Genomic DNA, 16517 nt, shown 5'->3' with positions numbered 1-16517 from the left:
ATTCGCATTCATAATTTTTATATAAGATACTCAAAACTGGTACCAAAATTTGTTATTTTATTTACCTCACCACAAGCTATATTTAATGGAGTATATGAATCAATATATATATATACATACACACATATAATTTGATTTTCTATTATTAATTTAATTTTCATAAAAAAAAAAAAAAAAATTTGATCTTATACACTATACACTATATCTTATACATTACACTATGTAATGTTGGTTTAATATTTCCTATAGAAATCAAATAATTATATGATCTATACGAAATTAAAAAATTAATTACCATTTATATTACCTTTATATTAAAACTGAATCTTTCATTCATCTATACATATTATAGAATAAAAAAATGACAGAAATTAATTTATTTAATACAAAATATCTTCAAAACAATCATTCAGCTATCAGTTCTGAGTTTATAAATCTGAAAAAAATACATGAGTTATTAAAATTTCATAATTATTGTCACTATATAAATTAATTAAAGTATTATTTTTATAGCTGATATTGAGTATAGCTATTATAGAAAATATTTTGAGTGAAAATTTAGCGAGGTTTGATTTAACAATCAAATTATTATTAGAAAATATTAATTATTAAAACTCACTAGAAACAACTGTAATTTTTCAAAAACTTTTAAAAAAAACTACAAATTTTTCAAAGTAATAGCTTATTAAAAAAAATTGTAATTATAATTATTTAATTTAAAACTTAACTAAATATATTTAATTATAATTTATAATTATTATTATTATTATTATTATTATTATTATTATTTAATAATATTAATAAAATTATATGATTGTTAAAAATCATAAAATAATTTTATTTAAATAATCAAATATTATTTTTCAGAACTTCTTAAGATTTCCGTAATGAATGTTGTTATTTATCATCAATTATTTTATGTACTATTCGTCATATATTTCGATTCATATGAGAAATAAATTTTTTTTTCTAAAAAATAAGTATTTGTTTACAATCTGTACATGCAAGTTATATTATAAAGAAGTTCAATAAGTAAAATGTGGAATAATAGATATGAGAAAAGAAGGGGTAAAGAATGGACTTTTTTTTTTTGTGTACTTATTATGCATAATCTCTTATTATAGTTATTACTTTTTTATTATCTTCAAATTATATTTATACAGTGTACTCTCGATTATCTTTTGCAAAACGAACCATTTTTACATGAGTGAAAAAAAAAATTCTTTACATAATACCATTGATTATAAATACTAGTATTTATAATAGTATTATAAATACTAGTATTTATATTCAATGATAATACATAAAGCCATCATTGCAGTTCCATAAATCAGTCTAATTGTGTTGCAATAACCGATAACCCAATCATGAAGGTTTTACGTTAGGTCTGACACGTGCTTTTTTAACGGAGGGGTATTTACTAATATCTTACCCAGTACGCGGGTAATAGTCTCGAAAAGATTGAGAACCGCTGAACTAAGTAGGTTTCTTGCATGATTTAAAATTATTTTTAAATGAGTAGGTTGCTTTATCATCTTTTTTTCTAACTGTATAAATTTCATGGAAATTGAAATGGTCTAAGTTAAAAAATAATAAGTTCATTGTAATTAGAAAATATTTATAGAACGTTTTATAAGATAATAAAATAAAATATGTTTTGCTGAGAACGCAAAATTAATTTGGAACATATTAAGAAACTTGTAATAAGATTTATAAATCTACTTTAAAAATAATAATTTCAAGTTGATAAAAAAAATCAACATACAAATAACACTATAATATATGTTATAAAATTACATACAAACTAAAAATATATTCTTGCAATTAATTTATAAATAGTACATAAATTAAAAATGTAAACTTTAAACCTAATAAAACAAAATTATACTTCTGTTAATACAATTCGAGGATGGTAATGTTGTAAGGAATGGGTAACTCGTGTTACAAATCTAGATAACTATATTTGAAGGAAAAAATTAAAATCCTAAAAATAATTGATAAATTCATAGTTTTAATAAATACCTGAATGTACGCTTCAGTCAAAGTAATCATTTGTGGGAGTATATCATTAACGTGCAAATCTTGCATCTCGTACCATTTACTATTCCCTTGTTTTAACACGTGTACACGATATGTCCCTTTGTTTGGTTCTCCATCGTGAACAATGTTGGCGATTAAATCGTAGGAAGTATTTTTGTGCATTGCTTTTACTTCGGGAGTGAGTATGTCTCCGAAATCTACGTTCCTTGAAACAATAATACAATAAATACCCATTTTTTTTTTTTTTTTTACTCCTTACATTGAAACGCCAGACAAATATTTAATACTTACTTTACCGGAAAATTTACAATGGTAGGATTCTTTTCAACGAAAAATGTATTCTTGGTGAATCTCTGAAACAATATTCAAAGGCCATGTCCATTGGAAAAAATATCCAGTTAAATACAAATAGATGAGAAATAATATTTATACCTTAATATATAAAATTAAATATGGTGGAAGTTGAGTGATTTCAAAACGTTTCATGAAGTTTTCCTTATAAGTCTTGTACTCTTTTTCTGACTCATTATTGAATTTTGTAAGAAGTGAATATAAACTAACCTAAATAATATTGAATATTTTATTAACATGTAACCATAATACAATGACCTTCAGAAACTCAGATATTTATTTTACTTGTGGTATAATATTTTCCATAACTTCATCCTTGAATAATGGCGGAGGTGGCAAATCACAAGTTAGATAAAGAAATGGTGACTCAGACACATGCTCTGCATACTCATCAGTACATAACAAGCTAAATCTTTGTTTTTCATCCAATTCGACAGGAGGGATCTTACGAGTCTTAACACGCATGCTGCCCATGAATGTTTTGTAAACAATACTAGAATTACGACTTTTTTTGCCATTCAACGCTCTATGCAACGAATTCAAAAACCATGATAAAAAATCAATGGGGTCACCTATGATAAAATAATTTATATTTTAAAACAATTCTAATTTCCTTTATAGTATTTTAAGGTACAATAAAATGAGAATATGGTACACCAATAGAACTAAACATCAAGAAAATAAGTTATAAATTTTTTTCCACTAATTTTTATTATTAAAGTTTTATAAGTTATATGATTACCCTGTTCAGTAAACTGAAACTTTTTGCCACTCCATAACACGACAGCTTGTAACATTTCGTGAGGCGACACGTGCGCTTTAAAATTTCGTGGGTTCCATAATTTTCTCATGAGTTCTCCGAATCTTTGTACCAACAAAAACACGCTATCTCCAGGCGGACGTTTAATTTTAGCATAATTTTTTTCGTCGAGAAAATAATCTCTGAGTGGCGTAACATTAGATAGTGCTTGTAAAATCACGTTACAATAATCGTTCGCTTTGATATTATTTAAGCCCACAATACCCGGCAAATACAACGTTCCATCAATCGCCCGTGATCGCTTATCACTCTTATCGAGTTCGCCGATGTGTTTAGATGTGAATGTCGGATTCAGCACATACTTAATGTCGTCCAGAGAGGAATCTAAAACCAACAAGAGGCAAGAACGAATTAGGAAGATAGTATGATATAATAATATTGAGGAATAAAATAGAAAATAATTCTGTTATATCCAACTGACCGACTATTTCATAATTATCGGGAAGGCAGTAAAACTTCAAAGTTTGTAAATTTAAAAAAACATGATGACTCTCAGCAACACTATGAGTATAGGCATGAGTGTTAGTGCCACGACCTGCAAATAGTACAAAAAAATTATAATAAGTTCAATTACGAGTCTAAAAATACGATCATAAACACAAATATTGATATTACCTTGAAAATATTTACCGCATACCAAACACGCGTAAACGTTGATTCGCGACAACGATACAGAACATAATTTCTCGAAATCGAAATCCAACACCTGCCGATTGATCGTATCCAAATAAGGGCACAAACGATGTACTTTTTTCATCCAATTATCTACAACAGTAATATACGAAGTTATATATTTTTTTTTAATTTTAATACAAGCAAAATAATCAATTTAAAGTTTATTGTACCATGTTCAATGACAGATCGTACATTCCATCGAAAAGTTCACATTTTGCATTTAAAAACAAAGGAATTAAAAATAAATATGTTCAAAATTAAGTTATTAAGTAATTAATCCTTTCTTTTAATTCTTAAAATTGAATAAAAAAATTATAAATATAACTATAAATATTTTTTTAACTAATCAGTAATCACATTATATATATATATATATATATAAAAAAAAAACGTCAGAACAGAAAATAAATAATGGTAGACGATTTTATTAACACGTCCAATTTCTAGAATGCATCCAGTGATGTATATATAACTTTTGTATGGGGAGGGGATCAGTTGCAAACAAATTATTATGGAAGGAAAATTCCTAAACCCAAGTACCTGTACATTTAAATAATAAATAATAAAAGATATATATATATATTGAATTTGTCAAAATAATAATTTACAATAAATCCTTGCAATATTATTTTGTTTCCTTATAATTTCCTTACATTAAGAAAACTATTTTATAGAATTTTAAAAGGGCCTATGGGGGGTCTGAACCCCACATCCCCCTCTTGTATATGCCCTTGAATGCATCATGTCTTTTTTTTATTTATTATTATTCATTAATATTACAAATACATACTAACTATTAAATAGATATACTAAAACTTTTAAACATTTTTTATTGACATGAGTCCATAGGAGAAATAATGGAATAGTTACCATCATATATGGATCACTAACTAAAGACAATATGTTTACTGAACTACACTATAAAATACTAACCAAGAAGAAAGGATAATATAATAGTTTATTTCCAAAAAAAAATATAGTTACAAAAATAAATTAAAAATTGTAAAACCATGTTGTTTTTTTTATTACAGTATTCGTAGATTTTTAACAATATTTAAATAAAATAAATTACAAATTAAAAAAAGTATATACTCTCAAGAAATAAAAAAATAAGTATTTTAGTAATAATTTAAAAGAATGAAGATGTAAATTATTAATAATTAATTATTTGAACATTTACTATAAATAGGTACTATTTAATCTACACATGCATTATCATAAATAAAAAAAAAAAATATTTAATAAAATTAAAAATAATAAATTAATTTAAACATTGTATATTAATCAAACAATGTTTTTTTTTATAAAAATATGAATATCATATATTAATAAAACCAAGTAACTTTAATACAATACATTATTAATTTGTTCAACAATACTAAAAATGAATATCAATTTAATAACATGATTTTAAAATAAATATATTTATCACTTTCTGTTAATGAGTTTACCAGTGAGATACTTAGAGTAAGACAATTATTAAATTGTTCAGTATACCATCAATTAACATACAGAATGTTACTCAAAAATACTATAAAAAAGCTATTAAAATGTAACACATTTTGTACAAGATTATTTTAGTAGTGGCTGGATGTAAATAGGTAGTATACATCTGATTTGAAAAAATATTTACTGGTTCAAGCACTAAGGACACTTGCATTTTTTCAGTAAAACCTTTGTTATTAATGTATACATTGTGAATTATTCACACTCTACATTAACTTACGACACAATTATTTTTATCCTGATTTACGATATAGAATAAGAGACTTAATTTCAATACCTAAACTCCCTCAATTCACATAAAAGCAAAATATTAGGACTTATTTTGTTTTAAAATAATAAAAATAATATTTATTTTATATGTTTTAAGGCCAAGTGAATAATTTTTTGAAAGTAAATGATATAAGAACATGAGCGCAAATAGAACCCAAATATTGGGGGTGCTGAAATTGCTGAAAATAAAACTAAATGGTATTTAACTGTAATTACTATAGATTAAATAGATTTGGAGAAAAAAAACAGCAGTGCTAAATTTGAACTCAAGGGTGCTAAAAACCCTATATTTCTATGTATAAGAATATCATTTGTCCATCCTTGAATTAAAATGAAACAATGACACTGATTATAAAACAGGACCCATACATACATTAATAACTAAATAGAAGCGAAATATTTTCCTCGATTAAACATGTGAGCCCAAATTGTATCAAGTATGAAAAATATGTTGATAATGATGAAATATTAAAAATATCTTGTCCGAGCTACAATATAAATACTTTTATTATATAGATATTTTAATAATTTAATTTATTTTATTTTTGTTAATTATTGTTTGTTACTTTACAAATATTCAATATGAGTTATTTAAAATGTATTTACTCAAACTGTATCATATACTAAAAAATATAAATAAAATATAATATAAATTTGTAAATAAATAATTTTGTTATAATTTTGTTCCTGTATAAAATTGTAAATTAAATATTACTATTCCTAACTATTTATTATTTTCAATTTTAAATTTAGTTATATAACATATGAAAATAATTGCTTTTAATTAATTTTATTAATTCATGTTTCAAATTTAACAAAAATTTAGCTATTATACACTATCTTCAAATAGTAAATCAAATGCAAAATAAATACATTATATTTTAACAAAAATAGACGACCTAAGACAATATAACTAAAATAATAATTTATTTAATTAAACGTCACAAAACTTTATGCTAAAACAAAATAGGATGAATATTAAAATTGAATTAATTAAAATTATCTCCAAACCCCAAAAAATATTCATAATTATGTTTTAAGAAGTAGAAAAAATTACACATTGGAATATATACTTCCAGTTACAATAAATAAAAACAAAAATTTTTTATTTTAAATGTTTTAATTGTATGCATTAGTATAATAATAAAATTGATTTAAATACTAATAATAACCAATAATCTTTTTTCTAAAAAAAAATATATATTTGTGGATAAGTATTTACAATTTATGCTTACAGCCACAATTTTTATTACATTTTTCTGATGGTTTAAAATCAAATCAAATTTTTATCTCCAGTATTTTAACAACAATTAAGATAAGTATTTGAAATAAAAGATAACAATTGAACAATAGATATAACATTTAAATGTACAATTTCTAAAAAATAAATGCAATAACTTATCAACTATGAATTTTGCATATCTGTATTCATATTTTAGGTAAATCATAATAATCAAATAATATAAAAATTTGATAAATAATTTAAACATGAATTTTTGGTCCACAAAAATATTCAACAACATATAATATTTACAAATTCAGGTACTTACATTAATTAACAGATGGTTACTTAGATTTAAAAGCTGTAAAGATAAAAATCACATAAAATCTACTACCTTTCTTTTATCAGTAATTCTCAAACATGTTCAATGGAAGTAATTATTTTGAAGTATACATCAAACTTAATTTAATCGTAATATTTAAGTAAAATATCTCAAGACTACTTTTTATTCAAATAAGATAATAATTTATGATAAGAGAATATTATTTTCTTGTATTAATTTAACAAATGCTTTAATTTTATAAAAATACAGATATAATGACATTTGAAAATTAAGTAAATGCTCAATATCTCACAATATTTAATTAATTAAAAAAGCTGTATATCAAAAAAGAATGTTTGAGAACCGTTAATAATTTTAAAAGTATAAATAAATATAGTTTTAATAAACACTTTATTCAAATATCAAGTATACATATAAATTTTTAAAAATTGAAGTAATTATTTAACACGCTAAATAATTAACCAATGATAATATAAAATTAATATACATAATCATGGCCAAATTTCTGGAGAACTTGGTTCTTCATTATTAATAACTTTATCAAAAAAAGTTATAACTTGATTCAATGACAATGCATTATGCAATGTTTCCAAAGGTCTTATTGGCGGAACTCCATCACAACCAATTATTGAACCAGCATAACTTGATGGACCAGTCATTAAATCATGCAAGTCTGAAGTACTAGAAGAACCACTTATAACAGCAGTGCTAAATAAACTACTTGTTGGAGGCGATGCAGAAAATAAATGGGAAAAATAACAATGTCTCTTGGCTGTAGCATTTTGTGGTTGACAAAATTTGAACTTAAGAGGTCCATCACAAGTGTCATCTTCAGAAAATGTAGGTGGTTCAGATGAATCCTTTTTCTCGTATTCAGTGATTGAAAAGCGACTATGATCTTCTTCTTCCTCTTCAATTTGTGGTTCTGTCACGGAAAATCTACTATGTCCTTCATCTTCATCTAATGAGTCATCTTCCTCAAAATCTTTTTGCTTGGTTTTGAAATTACTACCAGTTTGTGGTCGAAAACCAGGACCAGGCGGTAAATTTTTTCTAACACAACAATTAACACCAGGACTGAAATGTAATTCTACATGAAATCTTTCATCAGATTTTACATCTTTGGTAGGGTCTTCATACAACATAATTACTATTTGGGTCATATAATTGAGTTCTGAAACAATACTAACATACTCCATAGCTCGACCCCATTGTTCGTCATTGTTTATATCTAATAAGCCACCAAATCTCAAAATAGATAATAATGAATGAATATGACTCTCACTAGTAAAATATAAACGCGATCTGACATGTCTTCTAGGACTTAATACTCCATAAGAATAAGTTGGATTTAATCTATTAACAGTTTCATCATCTGCTTCTTCACACGGCTCTTCAACATTTCTTTGTAAGTCTGATTTAAGTTTTCTTAGTAAAGGGGTACAAATTCCTTGACTAATAGTAACTTTTTCATCAATATCCAATCCATATTCTTGTGGAATAACAATATCAGCTAAATATTTTGCATATGTATACAATTCTTCAGCTTCTTCAAACTGTAAAGTTCGTTGATTATGTTGTAAATCATATTTAATACAATCATATATATCAGGAATCTTGGATATATCAAATTTTTTATTTTTAGTATAAAAATCTTTTTCAATTTTTGACCACCGTTGACCCATGAGTTCCCAAGTTTCACCATGATATAAAACAGTGTCTGCTTTTTTAGGGTCATCTTTTTTGGATTCTACAACAGCTACTAATTTTTGTATCAATTCTTGAACTATTTCACAACACTGAACAGGATTTTTGACATAATCTAATGCCTCATCAATACTAATAGCTTTGGAGGGATTTATCATTGCTCGATCTTCAGGAGTAAATATTCGATCATTTTGCATTAATTTATGTAGTTGTTCTTTAGTCATATTCTGTTGTTCACTAGAATCACGATCATTGTCTAATAAACCATTAGTATTGGCACTTTTGACCATTTGTACAAGAATTGGTGTCAATTCTCCTTCAAGTGCTAACAATCCTTTAGCAAATGCAGCAGCTGTCATTTGTACTCTACCCTCATCACTTGCATAAATTTTTAAGTCATGACGAAAAGTAGAATGTAATCTAAGCAAACCTAATCCTTGAGTATCTGAATTTCTACCCTGACCTCCAGGGTACATACATCTAAATATTTGTCCCAACTTTTCAGCTTGAACTCTACCTGCTGGTGTTAGTTCACCCCCCCATTTAAGTATAAGAACAAGTGATGGATCTTGTTTAAAGTTTACATTATGTTCTTTTCTTGGTCTTCCATGAGGTTGATATTTCATTTGAACTTTACGATTAATTCCTGAAAAATGACCATACATTTCTAAAACACTTTTTAATTGCTCAAGTTTCCTTTTTTTCTCTTCAAGTTCTTGGTCAGCTTCATGATGCTCAATTTCATCCAACAGCGCTCTAGCAATATCTAAAACTTCTTGAAGTTGTTTAGGATGTTTTAATTTAACTTCTCCTTTAGTCTTACCCCCATACCTTTCAAATACATCAAAAAATTTGGAATGTCTAACTTCAACCTTCATTTTTTGTTTAGGAGTACGATCTCCATGTCTTATGACAGCTACAACACATCGTAATTCCATCATTTTTCCAACAGTAGTAGGAACAATAGGAGGATCATCTAACTGAAAAGGAACTGACCAAGGTATATGAAGTGTAGGTGCTAATTCTCTAAGTATCATATTACCTAATATTTTGGCACAATCATCATAATATTTATTTGAATTTTTAACAAAACTAAATCCATTAACATCACAAACAAAAGATTTACCATTTGCTCGTAATAGATCAAAGCCACAAACAGTTTGTTTAAATGCTAAACACACCTTACGAGAAATCATTTTTTCAGAATTACTGAGGATAATAGGATATCGTATCTCCTTACCTTCAGAATCACGTTCAACTTTACCATCAAGTGCAGGTGACTTACGTGCTTCTGCATGAGCATAATCTGGACCAACTGTATATACTTTCACATCAGTTCCATCAGTTGGCATAAAATCTTCATATATAAAAGAACCAGTTTTTCTAACTCTAGACTCTGGAGAATAGACACTACTTCGACTACCAATTTTACGAAATAGCCTTTGACTACCACCTCCTGCTGAAGTAGGATAATAAATATAAATATTATGATCTTCAGCAGAAACCGGTTTCTCGACAAATGGTTTATTAAACACAACTCCATTAATTTCTACATGATCTTCAGACTCTACTAATTCATGTAAATTTGGGTCCTGCGATTCTCTATCTAATACTGCATACCTAGGAATTAAAATCCCTTCAGATTCCAAAATTGAATATACCTGTCTTCTATCTTGAAGTGCAAACTGAGTTGGTAAATTATTTATAACTAATGGATTCCTGAGTGCAGCATATCTAATAGCTTTTTCAAGAGGAAATCCTTTGGAATGAAAAGATATTAAACAATCACAAATAGGCCATTCTTCAATGGGTTTTAACAATAATTCTTCTTCAAAAACTATCATTTTTAAATATTCAAATTCAGCAAGCCTATTGAGAATTTCTTTCATTGGTTTAGAAAAACTCTTCTTTTTCATTGCACATATACCAACAATAACTTGTTTACGATCAGTAGTTAAAGATGCTTCCATCAATTCTTCTTCTTCAAGTGGCTTCATTGGCTCAAAATCTTCAACAAGAATGGTTGGTTGAGTTTTGCAGAGTTCCTGGTAACCTTGCTCCATCTCTGTATGGAACCACCAAAACTAGTGTTAATGGCCAAGTAAATTATGATTACTTAGCCTAATTGATAGTAAAATCAAAATCACAACTTATAAAAAAAGGTTTTTAATTTTCAATTTTTAAAATTAGGCCTAATGAGTATTATAATATGTATGCATTTTATATGTGAGTCACATTTAAAATAATTGTTTTTAAATCAATTATTTGCATACATTTATTTTAAACCAACAGATACATTACATTTTATAATTCAGAACTAAAAAACTATATTTTATTTTTTTATACTACAAATTATTAATTTAAAATTTACTAATTTAATTTATTTACCACCTAAATGTAATTATTCACTTAAGTCTATTTTAATCTATTAATGGTAGACTTTATTTTATTAAAAAAAATTATTTATTTAAAATACCTAAATAGAACATACCTAAATTGTACTTTATAAATAAAATGTTATATTTGAATCGAATATACTAAATGAAACTACAACTACCAAATAAAACACTCACTTTTAAACCACATTGTAGAAATATGAAATAACCCCTCAGCTATAATAGAACATATCTAACAAAAATATTTAAATAAAAATCTTTAATTGATATATTGTAGCACTTTGAAATATGTTTTTATAATCCTAATCAATACATACATATAAGTGCAGATTAAATGTATAAATAAATATTGATAACAACCAACTTTAACAAATGTAATTAATTTAATAATCCCTACAAACCATTTATAAATAATGGAATAATAGATCAATAGTAATTTAGATGAATAAGTATTTTTAATTATAACCATCAGTAAATAATTAAAATGACATATTATTAATAAAAAATATAAAATTCTCCAAAAATAAAACTTTACTTTTATCCAAGTAATTACTAGATTTATATTATATTTAAATAAGTACCACTTAATATAAAATATTATTTAAGTCTTATAAAAATAAAAAAATTATAATATAGGAAATGTATTCAATAATTTTTGAAAATTGGTTCAATATATAACTTTATACACTTAATTTTATAATAAATGATTATCAAAAAAAAATACTACAAATAAACACAATTCAGTTCAATTGGGTTATAAAAAAAAAAAAAATGTTATAAATACATTTGTAAAAAAAAAGTATAACAAATGATGAATTTTATTTAGGTATTAAAATATCAACCATACAAATAATATAAATTATAAAAATTACATTGATAAATCTGGAATTTATACTGATCTAACACGAACATTAACCAGTATAAATAAATTAACAAGTTAATGACTAATATGTTTAACTGATTTAACCTTAAACACAACATACCCATAATTAATTATATATTTACAAAATTCCTACAATATGTATATCTTATGTCATGAGTAAATCACATAAGTTTGAAAATAATTTTACATTCAAAAATATAATACTAGATACACAACATGTACAATGTTCAATTTTAATTAAATTAAAAACAAATAAATTTTATACATTTTTAAAAACATTAACATCCTAAGAATTTGAAAATTGATGATAAATAATAATTATAAATTTTAATATTTTTAATTGAAAATATTATGGTTATTTTACAATTGTACAAAGATAAATTGAAGTATATAAGCTATATGCTTTACATGAAAAGATACTGCATTAAATCTAAAGCATTTAAAATTATAATATTGTAATATTGTAAGATAAAATAATAAATTGTAAAAATGTTATTTACCTATTTTACTTGTGTACATAATTTAAATAAACATTGTATAATCTTTCAATGGATTCAACTAATAATAGTTTGAAATATGGTTGAAACGTTAGGTTAGGAAATACTTAATAATCAGATTATATTTAATTATATAGCAAAAAAAATTTGAAGATGGATGACATGAAATAACTATATATAATTATACTTAGTTCTCAAACAACAATTAAACAAATTAAATTAATTTAATAAGTATGAAAGTTTAATAAAAGATCATAAATAAAATAAATAAAATTATAAATTCAACTACACAATAAGCTAATATTGCGAAAATAAAAAAAATAAAATATATATATTACTGGTAATGTTAACATTTGGATAATGTCAAAATTATCCGGCTAAAGTCAACATTAACCACCATGAATATTATTTAATATTGGCTAATGTTAACATTAATCGTATATGATATTAGCCAAGAATTTTTAGATAATGTTTTAATAACCATAACAATTAAACGTGCATGAAATAAAATCACTGTAAATCATTAACAATATTAAATATATTTAACATACAATAAATTAGTAATTACTATAAAATACATAATATTATTAATAAGAATTTATTTTATATTTTTAATAATCTAACCAACTAATAATACAATATTGAATTTCATTTTATATTATAAATTATTTCTTAAAATATTATTTTAAGTACCTATAGAATTAAAATGCTTATGTTTTAACCTTTAATATTACATGACATGCTTGGTAACATTTTGAATTGCACAAAATGCTAAACGATTTGCACTTACACATCAATATATCGATATATTGTTCACTTTATCGGTAAGATAACTGACTAACTCAGTTACAAATCAAGATAAAATATTACACTCTGGAAGTCTGACACTTTATTATTGTATAGAATGCTAATAAAAACTTTATAGTCTATTTAATATACAACTTTTAACATTATCCAATATTAACTGGTTAAGGTTAACATTATCCGAATAATGTTAAAAATTCATGCTTATAAACGAAAAATTACACATTAGCCATAACAGACAGCTAATGTTGACATTATCCAAATGTTAACATTACCCATAACATATATATGTATATATACAGATTATAATTAATGAAAATGAACATTCTTTTTTAAAAAAGAAACATGTTTAAGTTTTGTTAAATACAAAATCTATAAACACAATTAAAAGTGTCAAATACATATTAATGCTCAACAATTATATTTAAAGAACAATCATGTGCCTTACCTGAGCAAAGAATAAGTACACAACAGTATTTTATATAACATAAAGAACATTAAACATAATAGGTTTTACAATTACTGTTATATAATTGTAGTAAAAATGAAGGAATAAGTAATACTTTAAGTAATGTTGAATTTTATTACACTACAGGATTTCAAAGATTATTTTCATTAATTACTTAAGTTACAATAATCATAAATATATATTTTACTTTTAAAATGATAAGTAACCGAAATTCTTAAGTATGAATTCAAAAAGAAATAATTATAGTTTCACTAGAAAACATATTTTTTATATGAACTATATCATTTGTAAAAATAAATAGGTATAATTTTATTTTTAATTTGTAGTTAAACATGGAAATATTTAAGAAAAAATATAAATCAATGATTTAATTCATAGATACATTTTATTTATATTATTGCAGTACTTATTTTTTTAAATATTATTACAGACATATAATTAAAAATAAATTTGTCATTTATGATAAAATATTAATAAGCATACAATTAATTTTAATATAAAATTCTAATATTATGAAATTTTTATTTTATTAATTAAATTTAAAATGTAATTAGTTTTTGTTAGCAAGTTACTTATACCTATATACTTATATACCTAATTAAAAAACAATTTACTAAAAAAATTAAGAAAATTAAATTTTATTTTTATAAGAATTAAAAACTTATTTTACCTAACTCTAAAATTACAATTCCATACATATTTTATAACTTAATTTTCAACTCATGAAATCATGTATCACTAACATTAATACTATTATACATACATCTATTCTCATATAAGGTACCTCCAAGATTTTTTTCTACCATATTTTTGGTTATACTTAACACTGACAAGATTCTAAAGTTCTCCTTAAATATTAATTACACATTTTTAACAGAATAAAAATTTGATAATTCCATACCATTTTTTTTTTTTTTTTACATAGTAGAATATTAAAAATGTAATAAAAATTTGGATCCAGAACTTGATTGAGATAAAATGTTAAACCTACACTTTACATTAGTCCAATTGATTTCATATCAATACAAGACCTTAATACATTATTAATATTTATACTTGTTTAATTGTTTACAAATAATCATTACTTACCAATACATAGCTAAAATTAGTTAGTTATCAAACATTGATTTATTCTACTTAATCCACTTGGAACACTATAACCAGATGTATATATTATATTTATAAATACATTATTGAAAGCCTATATTATTAAACATCTTATAATATTCAGAAAATTATGCTAACTTATTTTAATAACATAGAAATATAAATAAATCTATAAAAAGTTATATACGTAATCATATAAAGAATTATAATTTAAAGGAAAAAATAAATATTTATGTATAATATCTTCATATAACATTAATTGATAATACAAAACATAATTAATATGTTGTCCAGTTGGTATTTTTATAATTAAATTTATTTTTATGTAATATTTTGTTTTATTAATTCTTTCAAATCATACTCTTCGCAAGTTAAATTAATATTTACACAGATTAAAAATGTTTAACAAGTAGGGAAGACAAGAACATATTTTATTGGAACACTCAATCTAATATAAGTGCAACTCTCATACAACGCATATTATTAATTTGTACTGTTGACTTTTATAAAGTCAAAGGTTTATATTTAATGAAATGTATCGTTTACCAGTGATTTTGTTGTCATCCTCGTCTTCATTAGAGTTCCTATCCATATCCGTATGTGATTCGTTCCATTTCCTCTTCCCATTTTGTTTGTTTTCGTTTGCACCTTGATTAAACGATGCCATTTACACCTAAAACGACGTCAATAAGTGAGAAATTGATACGAGAATGAAAAAACATAATCACTCCTACAGATTGACAGTACACAGCATTTGATTTACATTATTTTTAATTTCAAAAGCATTGCTTTAAATTTTATAATTTTATTGTTTTTTAATCACATAAATCGGGTGAGTAAACCAAGTGTGCCGACAACTGATAAAAAACGAAATCATAATAACATTAAATATCCCAGGTACCTATGCTATTATGTTCGTACAGGCGATAGAGATGACAGACACTGCTTTTATCAGCCAACTTCATAAACGTGAAAATAGAAACGCTACGTACGGCGGGATCGTAAAAAAAATTCGTGTTCTGTGGTTTTCGGACAAAGCGAACTTGAGTTACCCGCCCAAATACTCAATACGGCCGCCAACTCTTTAACGGATGGAACGTTGGTGTAACGTTTCTCTGGAAGCTCGCACCGACGAACAAATCCTTTTAGATTTTTACTAGCAAAATATTAATGATTAAATCTTACTTCAAAAAACACACAATAGGATGGTTATGAACATATAAAACAACTAATACTGCGATTAATTTGTAATAATAGTCCAAAATTGTCAATGGAAAAGTAACAATTCATTTGCAAACAGTATAACTAAAATATATAAATTATTGTACACTCTCCGAAACGTCGATTTATCCACTAGTACCTCACATTTTATTTTTTTCTCCATGTCCATATCTGTCACCACCTTTTTTTATACCAATGTAATGGTA

The 16517-nt window shown here is 24.6% G+C and overlaps 1 protein-coding gene across 5 annotated transcripts; it reads right to left on the bottom strand.

The window, feature by feature from the left end:
- Window positions 1–291: 291 nt before the first annotated feature.
- On the bottom strand, window positions 292–16454 carry LOC112679314 (U4/U6.U5 tri-snRNP-associated protein 2-like). 5 transcript variants are annotated; one of them, XM_025549072.1, is made up of 10 exons: window positions 15825–15959; window positions 15637–15763; window positions 3827–3976; window positions 3633–3746; window positions 3134–3535; window positions 2677–2963; window positions 2473–2601; window positions 2332–2393; window positions 2023–2245; window positions 292–436 (listed from the first exon to the last, which is right to left on the bottom strand). In XM_025549072.1, exons 2-10 carry the CDS (start codon window positions 15755–15757, stop codon window positions 410–412), a joined length of 1515 nt encoding a protein of 504 aa, XP_025404857.1. In that variant the 5' UTR covers window positions 15758–15763; window positions 15825–15959; the 3' UTR covers window positions 292–409. The 5 variants fall into 5 exon arrangements, with proteins under 5 accessions (XP_025404857.1, XP_025404856.1, XP_025404855.1 ...); XM_025549071.1 differs by lacking the exon at window positions 292–436 and having other exon boundaries at window positions 1927–2245; XM_025549070.1 differs by lacking the exons at window positions 292–436; window positions 2023–2245; window positions 2332–2393; ... (4 more) ...; window positions 3827–3976; window positions 15825–15959 and adding exons at window positions 7534–10999; window positions 15992–16232; window positions 16276–16454.
- Window positions 16455–16517: the final 63 nt, after the last annotated feature.

The sequence above is a fragment of the Sipha flava genome, unplaced genomic scaffold (genome assembly GCF_003268045.1).
Source record: "Sipha flava isolate LNK unplaced genomic scaffold, YSA_version1 134_pilon_pilon, whole genome shotgun sequence".
Taxonomy (NCBI): domain Eukaryota; kingdom Metazoa; phylum Arthropoda; class Insecta; order Hemiptera; family Aphididae; genus Sipha; species Sipha flava.
The sequence above is the reverse complement of the archived record's forward strand: the minus strand, read 5'-3'. Positions and strand labels throughout refer to the sequence as shown.

Bases quoted from the DNA above. Each gene is read 5' to 3' on its own strand.
- LOC112679314 (XM_025549069.1), bottom strand. From the start codon at position 15,757: ATGGCATCGTTTAATCAAGGTGCAAACGAAAACAAACAAAATGGGAAG. The intron at 11,000-15,636 runs GTAAACGATACA...GGTTCCATACAG, and splicing joins GGATGACAACAAAATCACTG to AGATGGAGCAAGGTTACCAG.